General features: G+C 43.4%; 3 protein-coding genes across 8 annotated transcripts in view; 1 reads left to right on the forward strand and 2 right to left on the reverse strand.

The window, feature by feature from the left end:
• The window catches only part of ABCB7 (ATP binding cassette subfamily B member 7), a 40139-nt gene extending 34114 nt beyond the window's left edge, over positions 1-6025 (reverse strand). The window contains exons 1-3 of one of the 3 annotated variants that reach the window (XM_015860544.3): positions 5848-6025; positions 5526-5608; positions 4758-4810 (exon numbers count right to left, since the gene is read on the reverse strand). In XM_015860544.3, coding sequence (XP_015716030.2) covers positions 4758-4810; positions 5526-5538 — 66 coding nt within the window. In that variant the 5' untranslated portion in view covers positions 5539-5608; positions 5848-6025. Of the gene's footprint in view, positions 1-4757; positions 4811-5525; positions 5716-5847 lie in introns of those variants that run through there. The other 2 variants (XM_085544758.1, XM_032444594.2) reach the window with 2 other exon arrangements.
• Positions 6026-6892: 867 nt separating this feature from the next.
• Positions 6893-13716, forward strand: UPRT (uracil phosphoribosyltransferase homolog). 2 transcript variants are annotated; one of them, XM_015860547.3, is made up of 7 exons: positions 6893-7233; positions 8409-8451; positions 10001-10070; positions 11262-11324; positions 11827-11988; positions 12679-12777; positions 13271-13716. In XM_015860547.3, exons 1-7 carry the CDS (start codon positions 6950-6952, stop codon positions 13375-13377), a joined length of 828 nt encoding a protein of 275 aa, XP_015716033.2. In that variant the 5' UTR covers positions 6893-6949; the 3' UTR covers positions 13378-13716. The 2 variants fall into 2 exon arrangements, with proteins under 2 accessions (XP_015716033.2, XP_085400887.1); XM_085544761.1 differs by lacking the exon at positions 12679-12777.
• Positions 13717-14046: 330 nt separating this feature from the next.
• ZDHHC15 (zDHHC palmitoyltransferase 15) overlaps positions 14047-23256 on the reverse strand; it is a 33618-nt gene continuing 24408 nt past the window's right edge. For 2 of the 3 annotated variants that reach the window (XM_085544760.1, XM_085544759.1), the window contains exons 14-15: positions 21717-21800; positions 20744-21048 (exon numbers count right to left, since the gene is read on the reverse strand). In XM_085544760.1, coding sequence (XP_085400886.1) covers positions 21757-21800 — 44 coding nt within the window. In that variant the 3' untranslated portion in view covers positions 20744-21048; positions 21717-21756. Of the gene's footprint in view, positions 21049-21716; positions 21801-23256 lie in introns of all 3 variants that reach the window. The other variant, XM_015860545.3, reaches the window with a different exon arrangement.

Consider the following 23256-nt stretch of genomic DNA (forward strand, 5'->3'; position numbering starts at 1 on the left):
TCTAATCTAAACGTTTTCTACACCAACTCCCACAAAATATTACGTTGCCAGTAATAAAATTTTAAAGTACTAAATGCTAAAATACTCTGGCAAACTACTATGACACAAATCTGAGGGGTACACCCCCTAGTGTGGCCACTGGTCCATGACACGTTCAGTCAGCAAACCAGGTCTTGAATATACCCTAACGCGCTGTACAGCTCTATCTGGGATGTCTCAGTAACCCTCACAGCAAAGTGAAGATAATAAATAAAAATGAAGACACCCCTGACATATTGGGTGTTGGCATGAAGACTAATTTGCTAATGTTTTCTCAACACTTTGAAAGCATCATCTGGCTAATAAAAGATACTGTAAGTGGGTACTTAGTTTTTTCCTCTACAAGAACCACACAAATTCCACTGTGGAGGTAGTGTATAGCTCATAAAAATAAAGGCATTTTGGAGGAGATGCATTTGGATTAATTTACTCTATTTATTTCAGAATAGATGAATGGAAGGGGAAAAGTAGCCATCGTGGATAAAAAAAACAATTACATTTCTAAAGACAGCACTGAGATATGCTAAACCCTTGGAGGAGCATTAAAATGAGTTATGAACCCGAAGTTACCAATCACAGGAAATTCTTGGAAGACAAAGGTCTTGGTCTTTGAAAAGCTTGGGTACACACATCCCAACTCAAGATTCCCTTTAGTGCTAGCTAAACCCAAGACATACATTTCACTTCTGGATCTCAGCCACAAAGCAATGACACCATCTGCCAGCTGGATTGCTGGAGGAAGCAATGAAAATCTCAGAGCTGATCTAAGGCACTGCTAGATAAAAGCGTGTTCTTAATATATTGCTTCCTGCCTGCCTCTAATTATAGGAGCTGCGTTGTTAATATATGGACTTCCATATGCAGCGTGTTCCTTCATTTTTACCTTGTCTTTACACTGCCTTAGGGATAGCTGCAGCATATTTGCTAAACACTCAGACATCTCCCTGGTATGGGCACGACACGATAGTCCTCAAGTGCATCTTACTGCTCTATTTCACAGTGCCTGCTGTGACTTCCAGTTTTTACAGGCAGCTACACAACGATGGGCATATCCCTCGTAAGCTTAACAAGCCAATTTTGGAGCTGGTAATAGGTGTTGATGTGGAAGAGATGTCTTTCTGTGATTACTTTCAGTAGAAGCTCATTAGCATTCAGCGAGGCGGTTGAGATGGTGCATGCACACTGAGGGATCACAGCACATTTAAATGATTGAGAATTAGTAAAAACCACAAAGGGTGTAACTCATTTACAACTGGACTGCTCCGGCACTTTAATACAGTGAATTATTGCACTAATAACGCGTAGGTTTTATTCTTTCAGACAAAAGATGCACCCTTAGCAGTATGTCTGACACTCTTCCAGCTCTACAGCCCTAAAAAAACTGGCACAGTTTTGCTCTTTGTTCACAGAAATAAACCTTACAATATCCAGTTATGTTGGCCTAGTCCTCATTCCTTAAGCATTCCAGCCCTTCAATAAGAGACCTAAATACACTGCAGCGGGATATTACAACTCTCGAGCATCGTGCCCTCAAATCTCTGCGTTCTCTGTTTCCTAAGGGTGGCAGCTCTGGCCTCATTTAGATCCTTGCAGTTTTGACAGCTTGGCACACATACACGAGATGTCTCAGCCATGCAAGTGGAATAAAACTATCTGTAAAAATTCATCAAGGCTACGCTCACAGGAGATTTGCACTATGGCAGAGAAGTACTTGCAGTGGAATACGCACGATAGTGAAATCCTGAGATTTACATATAAAATACCAAGATCGTGAATATGCACAAACACAGCGGCTAAGCTTATGACTTAAAATCCAAATGCTGGAATCAGCCATGCTGATGGTTATGTACAGGAAACTGTTAACACACAGCAGTTAAAATACATGAAAGTCACAGTTTAAAGGTTTTTAATTCCATTTAAAGGCACTTTGTATGATTACACTACCGAAATGAACTTCGCTAACAGAGTGTTTACTTCTTCCAGATGTAAAAAAACAGGGCACAATTTGATGGAGACTATTTATTGGGGTAGAATAGACTCAGGGACATGGTGGGGATGGGAAGGCAGCTGGACCTGATGGTCTTACTGGGTTTTCTTTAACCTTAACGATTCCGTGATTCCTATATAATTATTAAATGGTCCTATGATAATTAAATGATCCTAAGATGCATAGAATCAACACTGAATGCTAACTGATCTGTATGCCAAGGGGAGACCAACACCATATTTTGTATGATAACACTGGCAATTCCAGTGATGATATGCATCAGGTTAAATCAAAGCGTCCCCACAGTTGTAGCAATCAAAGTGAGATCAGAAGTCAGGCTAGAAAATATATAAAAGCGGTGATACTCAGTCACCCATATTGGAAAGTAATGAACACAAGGAGGGGAAGAAGGAAAATTAATGGGAAGAAATTAAAGGAGAAAATAAAAATGGGAAAAATAGGACAAGGTTGTGAGGGGAAAAAAAGAAAAAACACTAAAAAAAGAGAACATTTCACTCAGAGATAGATTAAATTAGTTTTGACAAGTAGAGTACGTGCTGAAAGACACAGCCCTGATTTTGAGACAGCAATTCTTAGGCATATTTCTTGAAGAAATATGATCTGCTATTCCTAAGACCTTTAAGAACAGAGCAGCTCTGTATACATTTGAGGTACAGCTTAGTTGTGCCTTGAAGCCAATTAAAGGACTAACGCAAATGAACAGTTTTGAGAGGTACGCTTGCATCACGAAAACAGCTTTTAAGCTCTCTTCTTTAAGAAGCTGTTTTTGTTAATCTTAACACTAAACAAGAGTCAGGTACAAAAACTAATTTACCGCTGTGACAGCAGCAACGTTACACAAACATCATGTTAGCTGTACTACATATTATTTAAAACACATCATACCATCTACACCACAAATATCACAGGGCTACGGCACCGTCTAATATCGCAGCCAGAATGCCAACCGCTGAACGATGTTGTTTAACCTCTCACATTAGATCCACAAGCACCCTCATTACTGGTGACTAATGATTTCAAGCATTGCCATTTTTCTTGCTCCGAACACTTGAACGGAGCAGGATAGCACTAACACCGTGCTACCAACACATCTCTTGAAAAATTACACCCCTATTACAACGTCTCAAGACCAGCAAGAAAAGAAAAAACCAACCCGGTCTAGATTAGTAATTAAAAAATTTGCATCTCAGTGAAATATTGAGGTCACACTGATAACTCATACAATAGCCTATAATCAGCAGCACGGCGTTCCTTTATTATTAGGTGGCTGATCATTGTTTCAGCTCGCTAAGAAGCAACGAGGAATAATTTGATGACTCACTCGCGTTGCTGAGGATTCCTTGAGCTGTAAATGCCTCAAGCACCAACAGCTTCACTGGGCTGTTAGTAAAGGAGCTCACAAAGTAAAACAATGAATTTTCCTCAAATAAGGATAGTTTGTTTGTACTTCCCTTCTGTTGTTCTTGAATAGGTTGGATTTTTTTTATCATAAATAATAAAGAACAGCTAATTTTTTAAGCATACATTGAGGATCAGCATCAATACATGAGCATTACACGCTATATAAACCTAAAAATAAATTCTCCTGTTAGTAATGAAAGCAGTGACTGGAGCAGATGGCGAGTCTACAGTGTTATACAAAAAACTGGAAGATAACACTCCATTTACTCCTAAATGATAGCAGAACATGAAAATAATTTTTTTCATATCAGCACATTTTCCAACAGAGCCTCGCTAAGAATGGAATTGCAAATGTATGTAATGCAATGCATTGAAAAATAATCAGAGCATTCATTTAACAGCAAACAGCGAATTCATTACCAGCTTGATAAGAGACTCGGTCCTGTGACGCACGCTAACATAACTGTATTTTTAAAGATATAATCTGCAACTGTGTTTTTGTATCAGCGTGAGAGAGGATTTTTAAGCACAGATCTACAGGGAGGGGGAAAAACACTCATTAAAGCTCTTGCATGAATTAGTTTTTCCAGAAGGCAAATTCTTGTAATTGTCACAGGGAATTTAATAGGGCTGTGGAGTCTATGGAATGCTGTATGAAAGCTGCTAATAAAGATCGAGGAGAGAATTAGTTCATGCATTAAGCCAGCAGTGCTGGCCTGATGAACACTAGGATGCTCCAACCCTTACAACTTCTAAATAAGAGCAGGTGTACCGAGGTTTCACCCCAGCACAACCCGTGCTGGGGACTTTCTAGGTCATAAAGGCTTGTTTGGCAAAGGCTGGGGGGAATTCCAGCATTGAAGAGACAAGGCATCCAGTTGACACGCTGGCAAGAACTGCCTTTCAGGAACGTCCACTGGGACCAACTGGCATTCAAAATAACTGATTACAAATGCTGGTGGTTTGCTTCCTCTTATACTTCCCTAGTAGCTCACAAAAGATATTAACTCTTTGTGCATTTGGAATAAAATCAGACCTAACTCACAGAGGGTCTAACCCTCCCCTCACGGAACTGCTGTCCAGTAGATGGAGGTTAAGGTAACAAGTTCATGCAACCACAGAACCACCCGGGTTCCTCATATATGGTTCAAAGAAACCATACCTGCAAGCTCGTTACACAGTGTTATAGTGGGACTTCACATAAATCAGTTAAGCTGATGGCATGCATGGCCTTGGAGGTAAGAATGGGACTCGTACAAGCCCAGGGAAGGAAAGGCAGAGGGATTATGCAATTGCTGTCTTCAATTACCTTAAACACACCTATAGAAGAGAAAGCAGTGCCAGATTCTTCCTGCAGGTACACTGCAAAAGGACAAGAGGCAACAACTGCAAGTCACAACAAGAGAAACTGCAACAAGATGTTGGGGGAGGGGGGAAATTACAGTAAGAATGGTTAAGCTCTGGAGTGAGTGGATGAAGCACCATTTCTGCCCATAGCATAAATGAACTTGCCTTCTTAACAGTCTAACTCTCTGTGGTATCTTTCTCCCCTTGCATTTCACATGCTGTCTTGTCCTCGGGGGACTAGAAGCATTAACTTTAAATACGAAGCAGACAGTGGAAGTCTGATATACTGACATTAATTACTGGCCATGCGGTGTCACCTAACTAACAGCTTGAATTTTAGAAGTTTCGGTGCCTGGTTAAAAATAAGCACTGGGAGCACAGTAACTAGGATACAGCACAATTTACATGTGTTTGAAATTTGAGTCTTGACAGTTAACTAACCTAAAGTCAAAGAAAGAATAAAACACAACACTAAATCTGACCCACTGTATGAATGTCAAGAAGATGGAATTTAATACATCGTCTTATTAATCCTGTGAAGCAGTTCTTTTATAGATAATTCTATGTCTGGTGCACAATCCCTGGAATAGAGGTACACCTCGTTTCTAGTTCAACGTCTAGATACATACGCTGATTAAGTTAGGCTTCCAATTAAATAATCTCCGACTTCTATTAGCACATGGTCTGATCCTTCATCGTACCTCTCTATCTAAGCAGACACCTGTCTTACCTCTGAATTTCATCAGGCAGGGCTGGCACAGCACTGAGATCTTAGAAGAGGCCTTCTCAGATGGCAGCACACAAGATTTTAGCCTAGAAGAGGCAGCATCAAAATGGCAGGCATCAAAATCAATGCTGAGAGTACTTGCTTGAAGGAAGAACCTTACATGTGAACTCCCTTGCATCCCACCCTCCCAAGCAGCTTTTACCTGTATTCTCATATTCCATGACTTGTCTACTTCATAGTTTGCAGTTTCCCAACAGAAATAAAGCATTAAATTGTTCGAGATAACCTCCAAACATGTTGCAAAACACTTCTTTCTCTGGCTTACCTTTTGTTTGGGGCCTTTGTGTTTTGTTAGGCTGCATGTCCTGCCACTTGAGGCTTTGGCAGCAAGTTATCTCACCTTAACCATCAATACAGTCAAACCAGAGCACAGGAGATAGTGCCCTTCTTTTGGCTTTGCCTCTCAAACAGCTGCTGTGTACAGATATATTCTTCCTTTCCCCTGTGAAACAGAATTAGAAGTTACATAAACTTCCCATATATATATATATATATATATATATATATATAAAAGATATATAATATATCTATATAAGATGACAAAAGAGACTAATACTCCAATCCCTAACACTGAAAGTTCCGTCTGCACTTTAAGTTCCATTTTCAAAGTGACCTTTGTCAACGCTCACAGCAACTATATAGGTTCATAACCATATCATATCATCATCATATAGGTATATATAATCATCTAAAGGTACAGTAAGCAAACGTGAATGTTTGTAGGAGCAGATGGCTCCACAGGCTGTTGCCATCCTTCCACCTTCTCATCAGCTCTATCTTCTGTTCTCTCTGCACTATGTTTCCAAGTCAGCCGCAATCTAAGTTCTTGTTAAGTGTTGTTTCAGCTGCACGGAGTTCCTGCAGGTTTGGTTACCCGTTAACTAGACTGACGGGTTAATTAAGATGTGCCAAGGCTTCCATTTCTTTTTCTGTTCCCCTAACAAACACCTGCCTTCAAAACGACTCACATCCATCCCTTAATTACTGCTGGAGCCAAACGAGAGGTGTGTTTTCGTGCCTCCTTGGGGCTCTACCGCATCTCCATCACCATCAGCCCCAGCCCAGAGCTCAAACGGGGCCTGAGCTGCCCCAGGGCAACGCTTAGCGCAGAGGCCGACGCACACACTAAGAAACGCCCCCCACGCACCACAACCCGCGCTGCCAACGCGCTGTTACGGAGCCCACCCGTGTCAAACCCCGCGGCCCGGCAGCCCCCCGCGCCACCCTGAGCGACGGCCGCGGGATCCAATGCTCGGACGGGGTGGGCGGGTCGCTGCCCCGTCCCCGCCCCTCGGCGGCGCAGCGGGGCCGGCTCGGCGCGGCGCGTGGCGGCCACGGTCGGCGCGGGGGAGGGGGCTCCCCGCTGCATGGAGGCGATGCCGTGCCACAACCAGCGGCTCGGCGCGGCCGGCGGCCCGAGGCAACAGGACGAGCAGGCGGCGCCGGCGGGAGGCTGCTCGCGGCTGATCCGCTTCGCCGAACCCTCCGAGGGCAGCGGCAGCCCCAGCCCGGACAGCAGCAGCGGCAGCAACGGGGCGGCGGCGACCCCCAGCCCCGCGGCGGAGGAGTGCGCGTCACCGCTGGGCGCTCAGCTGAAGCTGCTGCCCATGAACGACCAGATCCGGGAGCTGCAGACCATCATCAGGGACAAGTGAGCGGGGCGGGCGGCGCGGCCTGGGGCTGCGGGCGGCTCCCGGGGGGGTGCGGGGATGGGGATAGGGGTAGAACCGCAGCGCTAAACCCAACGCAGGGCAGCCCCGTCCCGCGGAGCCGCTCGGAGGGCCGCGTGCTCCCGGCGGGGTCCCGCAGCGCTGCGCAGCGCCTCCCGCGCGGCCATTGCGGTGACGTGCCGCGGGGCGGGGGCGGCCGTTCCACACCGCCGTGCGGCGCCAACGCGTTCCCGGCAGCTCCGGGCGGGGCCGGCGGCCGCGTGTCCCGCTCCGCATCCTCGTGTCCCGCTTCGCATCCTCGTGTCCCGCTTCGCATCCTCGTGTCCCGCTTCGCATCCTCGTGTCCCGCTTCGCATCCTCGTGTCCCGCTTCGCATCCTCGTGTCCCGCTTCCCATCCTCGCTCCGAGGAGCGGAGGCCGCTCGGCAGCTCCCGGCGCTCCCCCCCCGTTCCCTTGCGGTGTTGGCCGTGCGCTCCCGCGGGATGCTCGCTGCTCCGGCCCTTAGTTGACAGCTGCCCCGCTCCGCCCCCGGCCGTGAGCGCTGTGTTACGAACCTGAAGTGCCCAAATGAATGCGAAATGGTGTCCCTGTGCACAGCGTGGAAGGCGAGGTGCTCAGGACGTGGTGATTCAAAGCGCCGTGTTCATCAGTGTCTATTCTGTACACGGAAGGTGATACTATAGTGTATTAAATTTAGCGTGCAACGTAAGACAAACATACATAGCGGGCTTCTATTAAAAGCACTATTTGCCCGCTGTGATGTAAGCACCATCACCATCACCAGAGGATTTTTGTAAGGCCAGTGCTCTGTAAACATCAGCTCCTTGACCACAACGTCCTGACGTGGGAAGCAAGGTGTTAAAACCTGCTCTTAATTCTCTCGAGCTCTCAACGTGGCATATTTGCACAGTGTGCAGCAGGAAGAGGTGAGCCCAATTCTTCCTGTCTTCTCAGTGGGCCAGAAGCCAAGCAGGCACGTTGGCGAGAAGTTCCAGCCAAGCTGTAGGGCAGCAGAGAGGTGCTTTGTGCTGGTACTCGTGCATCCCTGCTCGTTTCATCTCAATCTGGGATGTATTGTCCTTCAAGAAATGCCTTAATTAAGCGATGTCCTGAAAATGATTCCCCAGTTTAAAACAGAAATCGTTCCCTTTTTCAGGACAGCCAGTAGAGGAGACTTCGTGTTTTCTGCTGATCGTCTGGTAGGTGAAGCATTTCTTCTTTGTAACTCTTTCATACAGTGGATCTTTCAGGCAAGAATAATGGTGTGAGAGGAACTTCTCCTAACTGGAAACTGCTATTTGGCTGCAACTTTCTATGTAGGAAGGTCTGTTCCTTGTTACAGACTGCTCTTGTCTCAGAGGGAAGAAAAACAGGCAGAAAGTCCCAGTCCCAGCTTTGTTCTGTGCCAGCAGTTCTCAGCAGACACTGTTTAAATAGACACAATGTCCTTCATGCTGTTGAACAAGTTGGATCAGCACAGGAAGCATCCACAGCTTGTGAAAGTCTGAGCTCAAGTGTGGGTCATTCTTCCTGTTTTTTTTTTGTTGTTTTGTGGCTTTAACTTCTTCATTTGCTTAAATGTGTGAATAAGATTTAGAAAGCCAACAAAGGCAAACATCAGCAATGCCACGTGCTTAAAGGGTACAGATCTCCAGTCCAGGTGCCAGGCCCGTTCCCCTTCAGTAGTGCTGTCTCAGTAGGGGTTTCTGGTTAACGTTCTCATTTCACCTTACATTGGGATCCCACCACATCCTGTCAACTTTAATGTTGGTGCAGAAGGAAAATGAGAATGAAGTTAAGCTCGCTACAGGGTGGCAGCTGGTTACAGCTGTCTTTTGGGGTGCCTCTTCCAAGGTTTGTCTGCTCAGAGCTGCACCATTCCTACCTGCACTGGGCCTGGTTGCCTCATTTAGCAGCTTCACCTCTTCTAAATGACACTATGGTCAGCCTGCTTTCACTGGTTGCCTAAATCCAGATTCCTCTGCTGGTGGACCCTGAAGGACTGGTCAAACCTGATTTCTTCAGTGGTGATTGAGCGTGGTGAGACTTTATTCATGTGCTTAATTGGCCGAGAAAGAGCAGGTTCACAACCATTTTAACATCCTGAAGGTGTTTATGTGGTAGTTAGCTGAAACTCCTTGTCTGCTATAAGCTGTGGCTTTTGCTAGCAGTTTTAACAGGTCTGCTAAAGAAGACTGAAAGCAAACAGTATCAGCATTAAATGCATAAACTGAATTTTGTAAGCCTTGACACTTTAATGAAAATGGAATGCTTGCTTTAGTTCCCCCACTCCCTCCAAGATAGACTTTTTTCCCCTTGTTGCTAACTTTTACTCATGGTTTTAATATCTGGTCAAACTCTTCTACGCTGGGACCAAAGCTTCACCTCTCCCTCCTCTTGTGGGGCCTTTGCAATACTTGCTCAGCTTCTGCTTCTGAGCAATGGCAGCCACTTGGGGGTAGCAGAGCTGCTGGGCATTGCATCACAGGGAGAAGGGGTGGAAATTATTGTAGCTTGGTTGTGGGGGCAGCAGAAAGTGTAGAATAAACATGAATGTTTTACCACCCACAAGTTAACAATTACAGAAACGTGGCTGTAGGTTGGGGCTCAGCTGATGGGGAACTCAACTCAATCCCTATCTATTAGTAGAAGAGGATCTTTTTGGCTGTGAGGTGTTCACCCTGTTCTAGCATTTCTTATCTTCATGGATAATAGATCCCTTTAAGCTGTTTTGTACTGGTTCTACAGATCAGACTTGTGGTTGAAGAGGGACTGAATCAATTGCCATACACAGAATGCACAGTGACCACTCCAACAGGTACGTGGGAAATTACTCCTCCCCTCCCAGTAGGACTGGAAGTGAAGACTTAATCTGTATAACAAAGCATGGAACTATTACAAAAGGCCTGAACAGTTTAACATTCAGGTTAGACTACAGAGTTAAGGCCTCTTTAAGGTATTAAAAACAGCTAGAAAATGTGTAACAACACAGATGAACGGAAGGTTGCAGGCAGTATTCAGGTAGCAAAGCTGCTGCTTACTATATATTAACTGCTCCAGTACATGGTACACCTGTAAGAGTTGCACCAGGTGAGTCCTCCTCTCCCTGAGGATTTCACTGGCATTTATTCAGGCTGAGAGCAGCTCTGTATATTAGTGTTATCTTCGCCTCTACCCTTCACAATAAATCATCTGCATTCTTTACCCTACTTCTGCTTACAGAAAAGATGGGCTGAAAGCACTCTGTTTGAAGCTAGCTAAAGTTTAAGAAGGCAAAGTCACAAGCCACTTACCTTTGCTCATTTTAAAATAGATCAGTAGCTACTTCTCAAGCATTGGCTTCACATCTGTTCCAGGTCAGCTGGTGACAGGTAGTTCAATGCCCATCAGTTTCAATGCATTATACAGCCTGACTGGGAGGACCCCTGCAAGTAATGCCATTCTGCAGCTCAGTGGTTCTTCATGGGGCCGCTTGCCCGGCTGTGGGCAACGAGTGTCTTGGGCCTTGCTGCCTGGCCCAAGTCATGCTGGTGTAGAGGCTGTGTTCTGCCATCATTCCTGGTCACACTATTGAGTCTTACCCTCTGACGCTGCATCAGCACTCCTCTGTCAGTGTGGTAGCCCTGCTGTTCAATACCTGTACCTGGTGAGGAAGCTGAAAGGGCCTCAAATGTGCTAACTCGAGGAGGAACTGTGCCTTGGGAATCCAATGCATGAATTCTTACTTACCTATACTGAACTCCTTTCCTCCAAGCATTTCTAAGATGCTGTCGGCATAGCAGTTTCTATTCTTTAAGGCTCAAAAGCAGAACGTCCCGTTAATGAAATACCCTATTACATCTCCTTTAAAGGAGCCTTTGGACTTTTCAGTCAGGCAGGGGAACATGCAAAGTGGGGGCATCTCCCTTCCATTCGCACCAGGGTCACTTCAAATAGCATGAAAGGGCACCAGGAAGGGACAGAAGGGAGCAGTCATTGCCGCTGACATTTGGTTTCTTTCCTCTCCTAGGATACAAATATGAAGGAGTGAAATTTGAAAAGGGAAACTGTGGAGTCAGCATAATGAGAAGTGGTAGGTAGATTTTGGTTGTTGAATGAGTACGAGTGATACATCTTTAAAACCCGTAACCAACTTCTTTTGGAAAGAGCACAACCACACCTCTCTGCAGCACCTTTTTAGCTAAACCTGCTAGTCACCATTTCTGCCTTAGGTGTTCTTGATCACAGAACATCAAGTAATACGCTTCCTCAGCTCAGACGTTTTCCAAACCACATGCGAATTATGACCTAGTTTGTTTTGCTGGTTGCACCTTGCTCCTTTGAAAACCTGCTTAGCCCTAGTATGTGAGAACACTTAACACCTGGGAGCGAAGTAACATTGAACAGACTTGGGTTTCTTTCTGTCTAATCAGAGGAAAATGAAATAGCTTACATTCTTTTAAAAACTTGCAACCAAGAAAAACTCCTTTTGAGAACCCTTTGCCAATACAGTACCGGGGCTGTGCTGCTCAACTGTAACATCTTGTAGCTGCGCCCTTCCTTAGCATGTAACAGTCTTTCCCTGCTGTTTTGAGGCGAAGCCATGGAACAAGGTTTACGGGACTGCTGCAGATCAATCCGCATAGGAAAGATCCTGATACAGAGCGACGAGGAAACTCAGAGAGCAAAAGTGTACTACGCTAAGTTTCCACCAGACATTTACAGGAGAAAAGTTCTTCTTATGTACCCAATACTAAGTAAGTATCTGTAGTACTTACAGCTGGGCTTGCCTGAGCATTGACTGTTCTGTATTTAAAGGAAAGTGCCTGAATTTCAAGGGCATTTATTAGAGCTTGGCTTGATTTAGGTGACAGAGCAGGGACTTGGTCAGCCTGCATTAACCTGACTGCGGAAATCATTTGGGTACGGCTGCGTGGGAGAAAGGCTGATGCATTACAGTCTGATGGCAACACTTAGAAAACTCAATTTATATGAGAAAAGATATCTCAGAGTATTTTTGTTACACTATTAAAAGAGGTTTTTTGATGAATAATTCTAAATTATTTTAAAATTAAATGCAATTAAAAACATATCAGGACATCATCAGGATGAAGGAACTTTTCCAGTTTAAGATACAATTCTGTTCAAGCACACGGAGCCCTTAATTGCTATTTTAGATGAGCGTTCTTGCCTCAGGGCTCTAATAAAATCCACTGACTACAGCATTTAAAACCTGGCACAGTCAGTTATTTTAATGTAGAGGTGAGGTTCCTTTGTCAGGAGACCCAAGTCTTCTATAATTAATGCTTGCCGAGGTGATAGTCACCCAGTGGAAGAGGACAGTACCTCCACTCAGCCACACACCAGCTCTAATGTGGACAGCTGACCTCAGCTGGCTTAGGGTGAGTGCTTCAAACAGGAGAAAATCTTCCTTTTTCCTCTTTTAGGTACTGGTAATACTGTAATTGAGGCTGTAAAAGTTCTTATAGAACATGGCGTACAACCAAGTGTCATTATCCTGCTAAGCCTATTCTCCACACCTCATGGTAAGTTGAGGGGCTGCGAGGGGCACAAGAGGGAGAACACGTACATTTAAGTGGGGATTCCTAAAGCCTGTGCATTCCTACAAGCACAGACTGCAGCACTGCCGCCAGGTAATGCAAACCTTCCTGCTGCTCTAAAGCACAGGAGCCCAAGGATTGCATTGGGCTGGTCTGACGGCTGTTTGTGGGAAGTAAGACTGTGGATCTTGTGGGTTCTCTTAAAAATTTGCCGTGGCAGAAATCACTATCAAAAAATCAACTGTGCTGTAACCAGAGCGGTGATTAGATTGGAAGTCACAGGGATGGTAAAGAAGATTAAAATCAAATAAGAAAACTTAGGATGATCCACAGCATTTTGCAAGTTACTCCTTGTAGGCAGTCAGCTAAGCCAGAAATGAGGTGGAAGAGCAGAGGCAGAGCCATCCACAGAATTGTGATTATTGTGATTTAACAGCTGTGGTGTCACATTAATTATTGCCTTTCTCTCTCTCAAAAGGTGCCAAATCTATTATCCAGGAATTCCCAGAGATCACCATTTTAACTACAGAAGTTCATCCTGTCGCACCGACACACTTTGGACAGAAGTACTTTGGGACGGACTGACACATTTGGAACAAACTGATAATGACTGTATGATATTACATAAGAGGGTTTGGTTTTTTTTTCTACGTTTTATTATTATTATTTCTAGCAGAGTTGGTTGGGGGCATGTTTAAAAATCTTTTTGGCCAAAGGGGGAAATACTTGACCTAGATTACTTCTTGTTGGTTACTGCTTCAACACAGAACCAAGTGCGGTAACAAACATCGAATCACGGCGAAGTCAAGCATCTTCATGTTGTACCTGTATAAACTGCTACACTCTCTGCTTTAATTTATTTATTCTTCTATAGCCTGTTTTGTGGCTGCTTGCAGGAGCAAAATAAAACAACTACGTGATCAAGGTGTGCACTTCATTTCTACTGCTGATGTTTCTATCACTCCAGGTTGGCCAGTACAGCCGCTCTTATTACTTGAGAATGATGGGTGCACTTGGAACTCACAGTAATCGTGCCCTCACAAGCCATCACAAGCAGGTGCTTCCTACCTGCCAAAGGGCTGAAGGTCAGCATCCTGCTGAGAGGCCCGGCTGCTCCAAACAGCGCTGTTAAGACAAGGGGGAAGGATTCAGTGAATCCTTTCCTTGGTCCAAATGAACCTTCTCAGTTTCTTCTCAGCCCATGCTCAGGGGAAAACATCATAAAGCCTAGGAAAGAAGAATTCACAAGTATAATAAATTAACCCAAAATGGTTTTAATGCAGTCCTTGCCTGCGATACAGTAGAAACCATGCAGGCTTTCTAGTATAAACCATAATAGAAAATGACAAAGCAGAATGTACAGTATATTCACCTGTAGAAACCATACAAACACGTGGAAAACGCTAGTGAAACGTACACAAAACAATCATATTAAAGACATTTGTTGGACAGTAAAAACAAGTATCCAAAGCTTTTGTAAAAACCCCTTTGATATCAAAAGTATCAATGCTGGCAACAGCATTAAACTCCTGAACTCTACACTAAACATCCACGTGCTGTCAGCAGAACGTTTGCAATGTTTCCTGGAAAACATTTGCTTTCTACAAAGTTAAGGGATCAAACAACACAGCTCTGAGCGCCGTTCCATTGTTGGGCAGAGCAGTGTGAACTATGCAGACCTTGCAGACTCAGGGTTTTTATGAATACCGACACCAGATCATCCTGGTTACCTCTCAAGCAACCGAAAGCAATAAATCAATAAAGTTTATTATACCGTTCCAAATAATCCAGCAGTTATTGGCACAGAGCCCCCAGAGGCCAGTCCTCCTTGATGTAAAAAGCTCTTTACACTACAGTGGTTCACAGAGGAAGTTCTGGCCCAGCTGAAGAGGTAGTATCTTGGCTCTCATACGGAGCTGACTAGTCCCAGAGCAGCTGTAGGTTTGTGTCCTGCTTCACGCAAGGTTTACGACCAAATCAAAACCATCCATTGACAGTAACAAGCCAAACTGCTTTATTTTAAAGCAACATAAAAGCAGCTTCTAATGCTGAATTCTAACATACAATGAGAGATCTGAATTCTAATCCTGGGAGTTAGTTAAGTTCTATCTTTGAGATAACCATTTTCCGATCAGACAAATGATTCTCAGCTGAAAAACAGCCGAATAGGGAGAGTAATTTACAGCAACTTCTCTGTTCTCTATGTTAGTATTGGAGAGAAGGTGGGACAGGGAGCACTGGAGGTTCCCTGCTTCAACACTGCAATCCCAAACCAGTCGGAACGGCTCAGGCTGAGGCAATCAGTGTGAACAACAGAAATGAGCATAACTGAAAGAATGCCTAATGTGGACTTCATTCAGATCAGCACAAGTGTCCCACCTACCTCTTCATGTCATCTCTGAGTCAGAAATACCTCCTCTGCTCCTCACTGGAGGCCACGTCTGCACCAACCCAAGAGCTTCGTTACATCAGCAGGATGCCAGATGCTGATATGAGAATCTGATGCTCGTACACATCCCGGGTCCTCCAGGAGCAGGCAGGGAAAAGAAAATAGGCCAACATGTTCTAAACTCCATGGAATCTCTCAGTTCTCTTGGAGAGGAGAGTGGCGATCTGAGGAGGTGCAGCACACATCTCCAGCTCAGAAAGGAGACTGACAGGACAAATACATTGCTTCCTACCTGGGCTTCCTGTAGCCCCAACTACAGGAGTAATTTAAGCCTAAGTCCTGAGATTACAGAAGTGCCATCAGGTCCAACACCTCTGGGTTACATCAGCTGTTTGATACCAGCATTTGATGCAACCAATTGTGGCTTTTTTTTTTAAAGCACGGTTGAAATAAGAACTAAGGATGATCCCTTTATCCTTTTTCTTTTTTTCCTTAACAGAAACCTTTTTTAGTAAAGCAGTGGTTGTTATTCACTAAAGCTTTAGCAAATACTGCTGTAAATCTTAACACCTTATGCAGAAAAAAATACGTATTCCAAGCAGCATGAAGGCGTAACCAGCTTATGTGCTCATATCGGAAAAGTAAACTTACATTCTACTTCACATGGTCCACAATTCAAACTGAAGCTGGAAATCAAAGGTTTTTAGGAAACAGGAAAGCAATGCAGAAAGTTGGATCCCACTGCTCTGAGCAAAGCAAGCGGAACAAAAGGAATCACAAAGCGGTCCCTGACAAACGTGAAGATTATTACAAATAAAACACACGGCCCTGCTGTTTAAAGTGACACCTCCTCCCCTTGTTAGCATCCAAACAAAACCACACGAACAGCGGAAAGCTGAGATACTTCAACTACATATTCAAGGGGAAGAGCAAAAGGGATAAGAAAGCAGAGCAAGAACAAAACCAAGGGCAGGCACGATCTCAGTGTTAACTACCAGAAAAGGAAATAAGCATTAAGCAGGAAGGGTACATCATGATGCCACAGCCTGGACGTGCTCATCACAGCCCAACTGTTTGACAGGCCTTTATTTGAATGAAAAAAGCCACTCTACCATGGAGATGCTTTAATTGATGGCTTCGGAACAAGCGCTCTGTAACAAAACAGAACCTGACAATTGGAAAAATATCACTAAAATCAAGCTATTTTCAAGTAGTATGGATTGGTTTCGAAACTTTGTACCAAAAGAGTCATGGAAATGAAAATGTGACTCTGAGTTAATTAATTCTGGCTTAATAAACAAGATCAACAGTACCTCCTTATCCTGCTAATTCAACACTCGCATGAATGAGCCAGCTATGCAAACAGCAAATCTGTGCTGCTGGCTTATCGACTACATCGGAGGCAGCTGGTCCCTGAATGCATTGCAACACATCTTCCTTTACATCTAACTACGGGGAAGAAAAGGTTAATTTCTATTTTTCCCTGACATTTTACATTCGTATTAAGTTACAGACTTTACACATCAAGTTTTGTAACTAACCACTAAGTTGTGCTTACAATCCACACCAGCATACAGAATAGAAAAACTACAGCTATTTTGCTGAATCACATTTCTGGTTTGTTCCAGGAAGTAAACATTCATTGCCATAGTGCTATTAAAAAGCTTCCCGGGCCCTATCAGCTACAGTACGGCCTACTAAAACATACAGTACTACTCCTTGTTCAGAGGAATACAATCTTATTCTACTCCAAAAACACTGTACCAATTCAGCAAGAGAATAAAGGTGCAGTGCAGTGATGCTTACTACAGTCCTAATTCCTTGGGCTGCTCTCACTGGCCACAGTCAGGATGTTGCACAATGCAATCCAGAGGCATCAATATGATGCCTTCTCTTAAGAGTACAGCCTACCTGAACGTAAGTGGGAGAAATGGGAGAGGTGAGGAGGTGATTGTTAGTAGTGAATTATTTTGGAGCGTTAGCCTAAGAGAACAGGGATAAGCCAGGGTGGTAGGTACCACAGTACAATCCAGCAAGAGAATTCTTTCTTTCACATGATGACACCCACTTGGAAAAGTTCTCACTCCCACTGCAGGAAACAATTGTAAAATGCTTAAATAGAGACCATGAAAGGCCAAAGGCAAGGTATGCCATCCACAGGCTGAATGCTCACACTACTGTGCCCTGATGAAAGCGAACAAAGCTCACTGGTGTGTTCAACGCTTTCAGGTGTGTGATACTGAGGCACGGGATCTCACTGCAGCCACACACATTGCCAGCTGATGATGGCTGGTAGAATTACAGCTTCTGATGGCCGTATTCCAGCTCCCACATTCCCACCAAGCAATCCAGACAGCACCGGCAGGCAGCACAGCGGGCAGCCCAAGGTCTGACGTGCACCGAGCACCGCAGCCTGCTGGCAACACAGAGTGCTCTCCCACCTCCCTTGGCTACATGAAGCTAAGCCAGCAAAACTGTTCTCCACAGACAAATTCTTCTACAGTTCCTGGCAGTCTGATATCCACTGAGGACTGAAGTTACAGTGAAAGTGGAAATGCATTCTACCCATCAAAGAGCTATTTGCATGTTAAAAAAACCTAATGTGCACTCAGCTGAATACTCCAGCTGTTCTGTTACCTGCAGCATTGCCTGCAGACAGCCTGAAGCATTTGTTTCCCAATGCACTTACCTAGCAGAACCTGCATATACTACATTCTTTGTATGCAACTTTAGTACAGAATCTAAGAAAACAATGCCAAGTAATAAATTAAATAGGGACCCAGCTTAAAAGCCAGAGGTAGCAGGAGGTGCAGACAAAAATCACTGCTTTAATGCTGCCCAGGTCTCTAATTAAACAGGTTTCTTAAAAGCCAAAAATGCCAAGTGAAAAACCAGTGTTCTCCTTGTTAGGTCACCTGCAGTGATGTCTGAAGCATCAGCTGCAGTAATGCATGGAGCACACAGATCTCAGCAGCAGTGCTTGGAGAAACAGGTTTCCTCTATGGATCCAGCTGCTCACTTACAGTTTGGTGAACACCCCTCAGACTTTTCGCTGCAGCTTTCTGCATCAGCTCTGACCTTGGGAGGCAGAGGAGCTTGCTCAGCTCTTCTGCTTTCAGTGGGGACAGAGTTGACTGTTCCTCCATAGTGTCTGCCACAACGCAGTGTTTTGGATCTAGGAGAAAAGCAACGTTGATATAACACTGATGTTTAGTTGCTGCTGAGCCGTGCTGCGTGGAGCTAAGCACCATTCAGTTTCTCTACTCCTTGCACTGTCCTACCAGTGAGGGGACAGAACCACGACAGCTGATCTCAACTAGCCAAATGGATATTCCATATCATGGCATCATATGGAAAGAAACCTTGAAAAATCATGGCAAATTGGCCATATCACTTTTACCTGCATGAGTGTTTGTGCAGCTGAGCTGCCTTTAAGAGAAGGGAGAATCTGCCATAACTACCTACGAGCAAGTTTATTTAACAAGAGTAAGACTGGGGCCAATGCCAACACATCATTTAAGTAGTTGGAAACTTTTATAGCTGCTTCTAAATCTGAACTGGATAGCTGCATTATCATAATGGTATCTGCTCTAATAATAACCACAAGACAAGAATGGATTTTACATACTAACTAATGAACAGTGCTGCATCTAGACAACGAGTGGGAATGCAGTCTGCAGTTCTTTCAGGTAACTCTTCTGCTCTTTACTTGGCAGAGAAACAGCATTAAAAAAATGACATGGCTGTAAACAGAACTAAACCTCAAAAGGACACAAGATCCTGCTCAGAAAACTCTTGTAAATCCACACAGCTTTGCACAGCTTTGATATTCCTATCTGAAAAACACACTTCAGCTGGCAGAATGGAACAGTCAGCAATTTATCCTCCTGCTTTTATATACAAAGAATTTAGAGTTTTAAAGGCACAAACGCACAAGTAATGGTGCTAAATTCCTACATGCTTCCTACAGCAAATAACTGGCACCTTCTTCTCACGATCCCCTTCCAGAATACATTTCACCAGAAACGATGTGATCAGTCCTAGCACTGCCTTTCATGGCTTAAAACTGAGCATGAGATTCATTCACAAGAAATGCAGGTTGAGATTTAACAAGAAAAACAGTTTCAGTGGTCAACAGCCACCTGGTGACAGAACCACTCGACTGAAGCCGCCAAGGTAGGAATATACCAAGAGAGTTCCATAAAGCTCTGAAGAGAAAGGAGAGTAAGTTAGACTGGGAGAACCTGCCCCAACTTCTGAGAACTAAACTCAGTAGCACACTCTGCAGAGTCTATTCCCTGTGCTACTCCTAAGTACAGTCTGACGTATAAAACACCATGTCCAAAGGGCAAGGTTTATACCAGGTAGTTAAATGTCTACTCATCAACAAAATGTCCTTGCACATCTCTTCTGTCTCACTAACGTACTTCCACTGGTAGCAGGACAGAGGAAGCAGAGAAGAGTCTTGATCTGTAGCCAAGGCCTCTGTCACCAACAGACACTTAGATAAGGTAATTTCTCACGACAACTGCTACTGTAGTTAAAGCAGACACAAATGGGCTGATGAACAAACACAAAACCAGGATAGAAAATGCTAACAAATGATCTTAAAAGCAGAATACCAATTCAGTAAACATGCACCTCATTCAAACATGAGAGATGGAGTTGCCAGCTCTGAATCATGCAGATAAAATAGTGACTTGGATCTAGAAAAATACATATAATCCTGACAGCAAATTCTCAGTTCCATTCCACACAGGAAAAAATAACAATACATTCCTCTAACTGCAAATGGAGCAAAATAAAGAATCCAATCACCTCTCAGTGCTGAAAAACCTTTTAAATATCAGTCAATACATCTACTGAGGAAGAAGTTTGAGATAATTCAGTACATTAAAAGTCTCTTTAGCATTATAGGGCTGAAACCACCTTTGTGGAATGAAGACTCCAAGCCTGACTGTGGGAGCTAAACATTCAGCACACTCTTCTAGCTTGTGTGCTTCAAATCTACATCTTCTTTTCTGACTCCACAAACAAGATTCTCAGTGGAACACGGGCCTGGGAATGAGTTGATAATGCTCTAATTACCAAGCAAACACTGTCCTTTTAGCCCTAGGAATTAATGCACATTGTGCTGCCTAAAATTCCTGTTTAGGTAGCTGTAAGTAGGATTGAAGGGTGCTGTAACTCAAACTGTAAGATATTTACACTCCCCTAGAAAAAAAAAAGCATCTGTGACCACAATATTCTTGATTCTTGATACCAGCAATGTGATAATTCTGTTTTCATACACAGTTGCACATGTATATATACATGTTCAGTGCTTTTTCTTTCAACACAAATATATCAACTATCAATTTAGTGCCAAATTTAAGTGAGTCTGTATCTCACTGAGTTGAACAGACTGAGAACTTTAAACATACCAGCAAATGCTGCCTGGCTGAGGAGGTCAGAGCATCAGTCTCAGTATAATTCCCATCCCCAAGAATATTATGGCTTGGAAGAATTTTGAGAACTCAAGTCCCTGATGTTTGCAAAACGAAAAGGCCTTTGGAAACGCACTTGCATCAATACTTTTTTTAAACCTATTTTGAATAAAAAATATATATTATTTATAAAATAAAGAGAGCAGGCCAAAGAAGATTGGCCAGAATCACTCTGTAAAACTGTTCCGTTCACTCCATAACTTAAACTTATAAAGCCTTGAAGCATCTGGATAGCAGGATTTCTGGAGAAGCACTCTAGAATGCAGATTCCAATCAAATGATACTTCTCGATGCTTTTACATCTTGAAGATCCACTTTTTTTCTGCCTCTCAAAACTGAAGTCCATGCAGAGAGAAGGGACGTTGACTCCTGAGAGGGAAGCTGAAATTTAAATAAAGAAAAACAAGCAATGTAAACACTGGTTTGATGAAGAATATGAGAGTTCTAATCCCAACTTCAGCATCATTTTAAAGCCTGCAGAATCACAGGGAAAATGATACTTTTTCACCCCCTGAGCGTAATGGCAATATGTAGTTCTCAATGACTACCTACTGAAGAAACACTGTTGTCATACCTTTTTCTCAGTGGCAAAATATAGAGTTGCACCTACAATGTGCAAGAAGCCTGTCTGTAAAAAATCCCGAGTTGTTCCACTGATGAGAAGAATCATTCCTGCTGCATTTACCATAGGAGCTGCAGGGTTTGTATCTTCCCCTACAAACTGCTCTTGGCTCTTCTGCAAAACATCCAAACATCCAGCACAGGGCTCCAAGGCAGACACTATTTTACGTTCTCTTAAACAATGTATTTCTGAGCAATATAGAGACATACTGGTGAAGTACTACCATGCATGGTTGCATCAACATGATACTGTGGTAAAGGGCCATCTTCCCCTCTGTGGGCACACAGTTGCATTGAAGCCTTTGGGGTGCTAAATGACTGTCAAGTGTCATGAGAGGTAGGTGACTGCTAAAATCAAAATCTGCTCAAGGTTACCTACTAGATTCCCCACACAGAGGCTGTTTTGAAGATAACAATGACATACTCACCTTTCTGAACAGGCTTTCTACTGCTGCCACTTTCAAACTGCTATGTCTCCCTTTCTATGGCCAGGGACACAGCTTCACCAGAATCTATACAATGAAAGACAAAGTAGTTAAGTAAATCTGTTTTTCTCACTACAAGTATATTTGTCACTAAAGGTGGGAGAGTGTTTTGAAGAATCATTGCAAAGGAATTAGACAATCACTTGTCAGAGCTAACTGAATGGCAGCTTTTTAAAGAGAGATTACTTTATTATTGGCTTCATCTATTTCATAACCACATCACAAATTGTAAAGCTGCTATGACAAATAAAAACCTTCCCATTTTAATGGAACATTTCAGACCGTTCTGATTAGAAAATTATACCGCTTTACTTCTGCCGTGTGAGATGTAATCTGAACACTCTTAAGCTTAGAGCACTTCATTTGCTGATGCCTTATCAAAAAGAAAACACAGCAGTGGTGAGAAAACAGTGCATTCTCCCCAAACCATTCTGTCAGAAAGGAGGGCACGGGAGCTTAATGAACCAGGAAATCATGTTCTCTGAATACAGTTACATTAGTATGGAAATGGTAGAAATACAGGGTAATGCACTAATATATGGAATATATCACACATTTGTGATATTTTATTCCTCAACATTTTCACTTGCAGAATAATAATAATAAAAAAAGAACACAGTTCAAATCAATTGGAAACCTGAAAGTAGTTCAGATCAGATGTCAGCCACAAGAAGGCAGAACAGAAATTTCTGTTGTAAACTTATATAGAGAGATGGGGGCAGTCAGGCTTGGTTAATCTGGTGAAGCAGCAGCTCGAGGTCAATCTAAAAGCAGTTTGCAACTGCGTGTAGACTTTGAAATAGCAAATGGTCTGAAAGTAGCTCCTAGTTCATATTCACTGGAAACAGCATCCTGCTAATTGCAGACAATAATTACATTTTGCTTTACTGCAGAACTGTATTTTGACCATAATTAATGCACAGTAATCCCCACAGAATCTGTATGCAGATCTATATGTAATCTATATGTAGATCTTCACAGCCTGCCTGAGAACGAGGGAGATTATCATATCGTACCTTTCCCCACCTGCATGGTTAAGTGAAACAAACTGCCCTATCATAAAAAAAAACAACAAAACACACAAGGCAAAAGACCAATAAAAACCAAACAAACAGAAAAACCACCCAAACAAACCACAAAACTAAAAGGTACCCAACAAAACCCTGAAAATATGCAGTACCTGTAGGAAAAAGATCCAATTCCCAAATGTACATTTGTTCCCCTGACTGCTTAAACCATATTGCTATTACTAAACATATTTAGCCATGAATTTGGTTAAAAAGATGCAGATTCCTCCGCAGGTACCCCTTCATGATTTAAAAATCAATTAGAATGCAGGCACTGATGCAGGCTTTAGCTTTGCTTTATGTTCATCTCCTGCCAGACACAGTTTAAACGTTTAAATCATGCCTGAAATCCAGAGATGCAAATCTAGCCTTTTGTCTCAGTTTACTGCGTCGCACAATGCACTGCTTTATTGTCT

This window comes from Coturnix japonica, chromosome 4, assembly GCF_054131305.1.
Source record: "Coturnix japonica strain WE chromosome 4, WE-NBRP24, whole genome shotgun sequence".
NCBI lineage: Eukaryota > Metazoa > Chordata > Aves > Galliformes > Phasianidae > Coturnix > Coturnix japonica.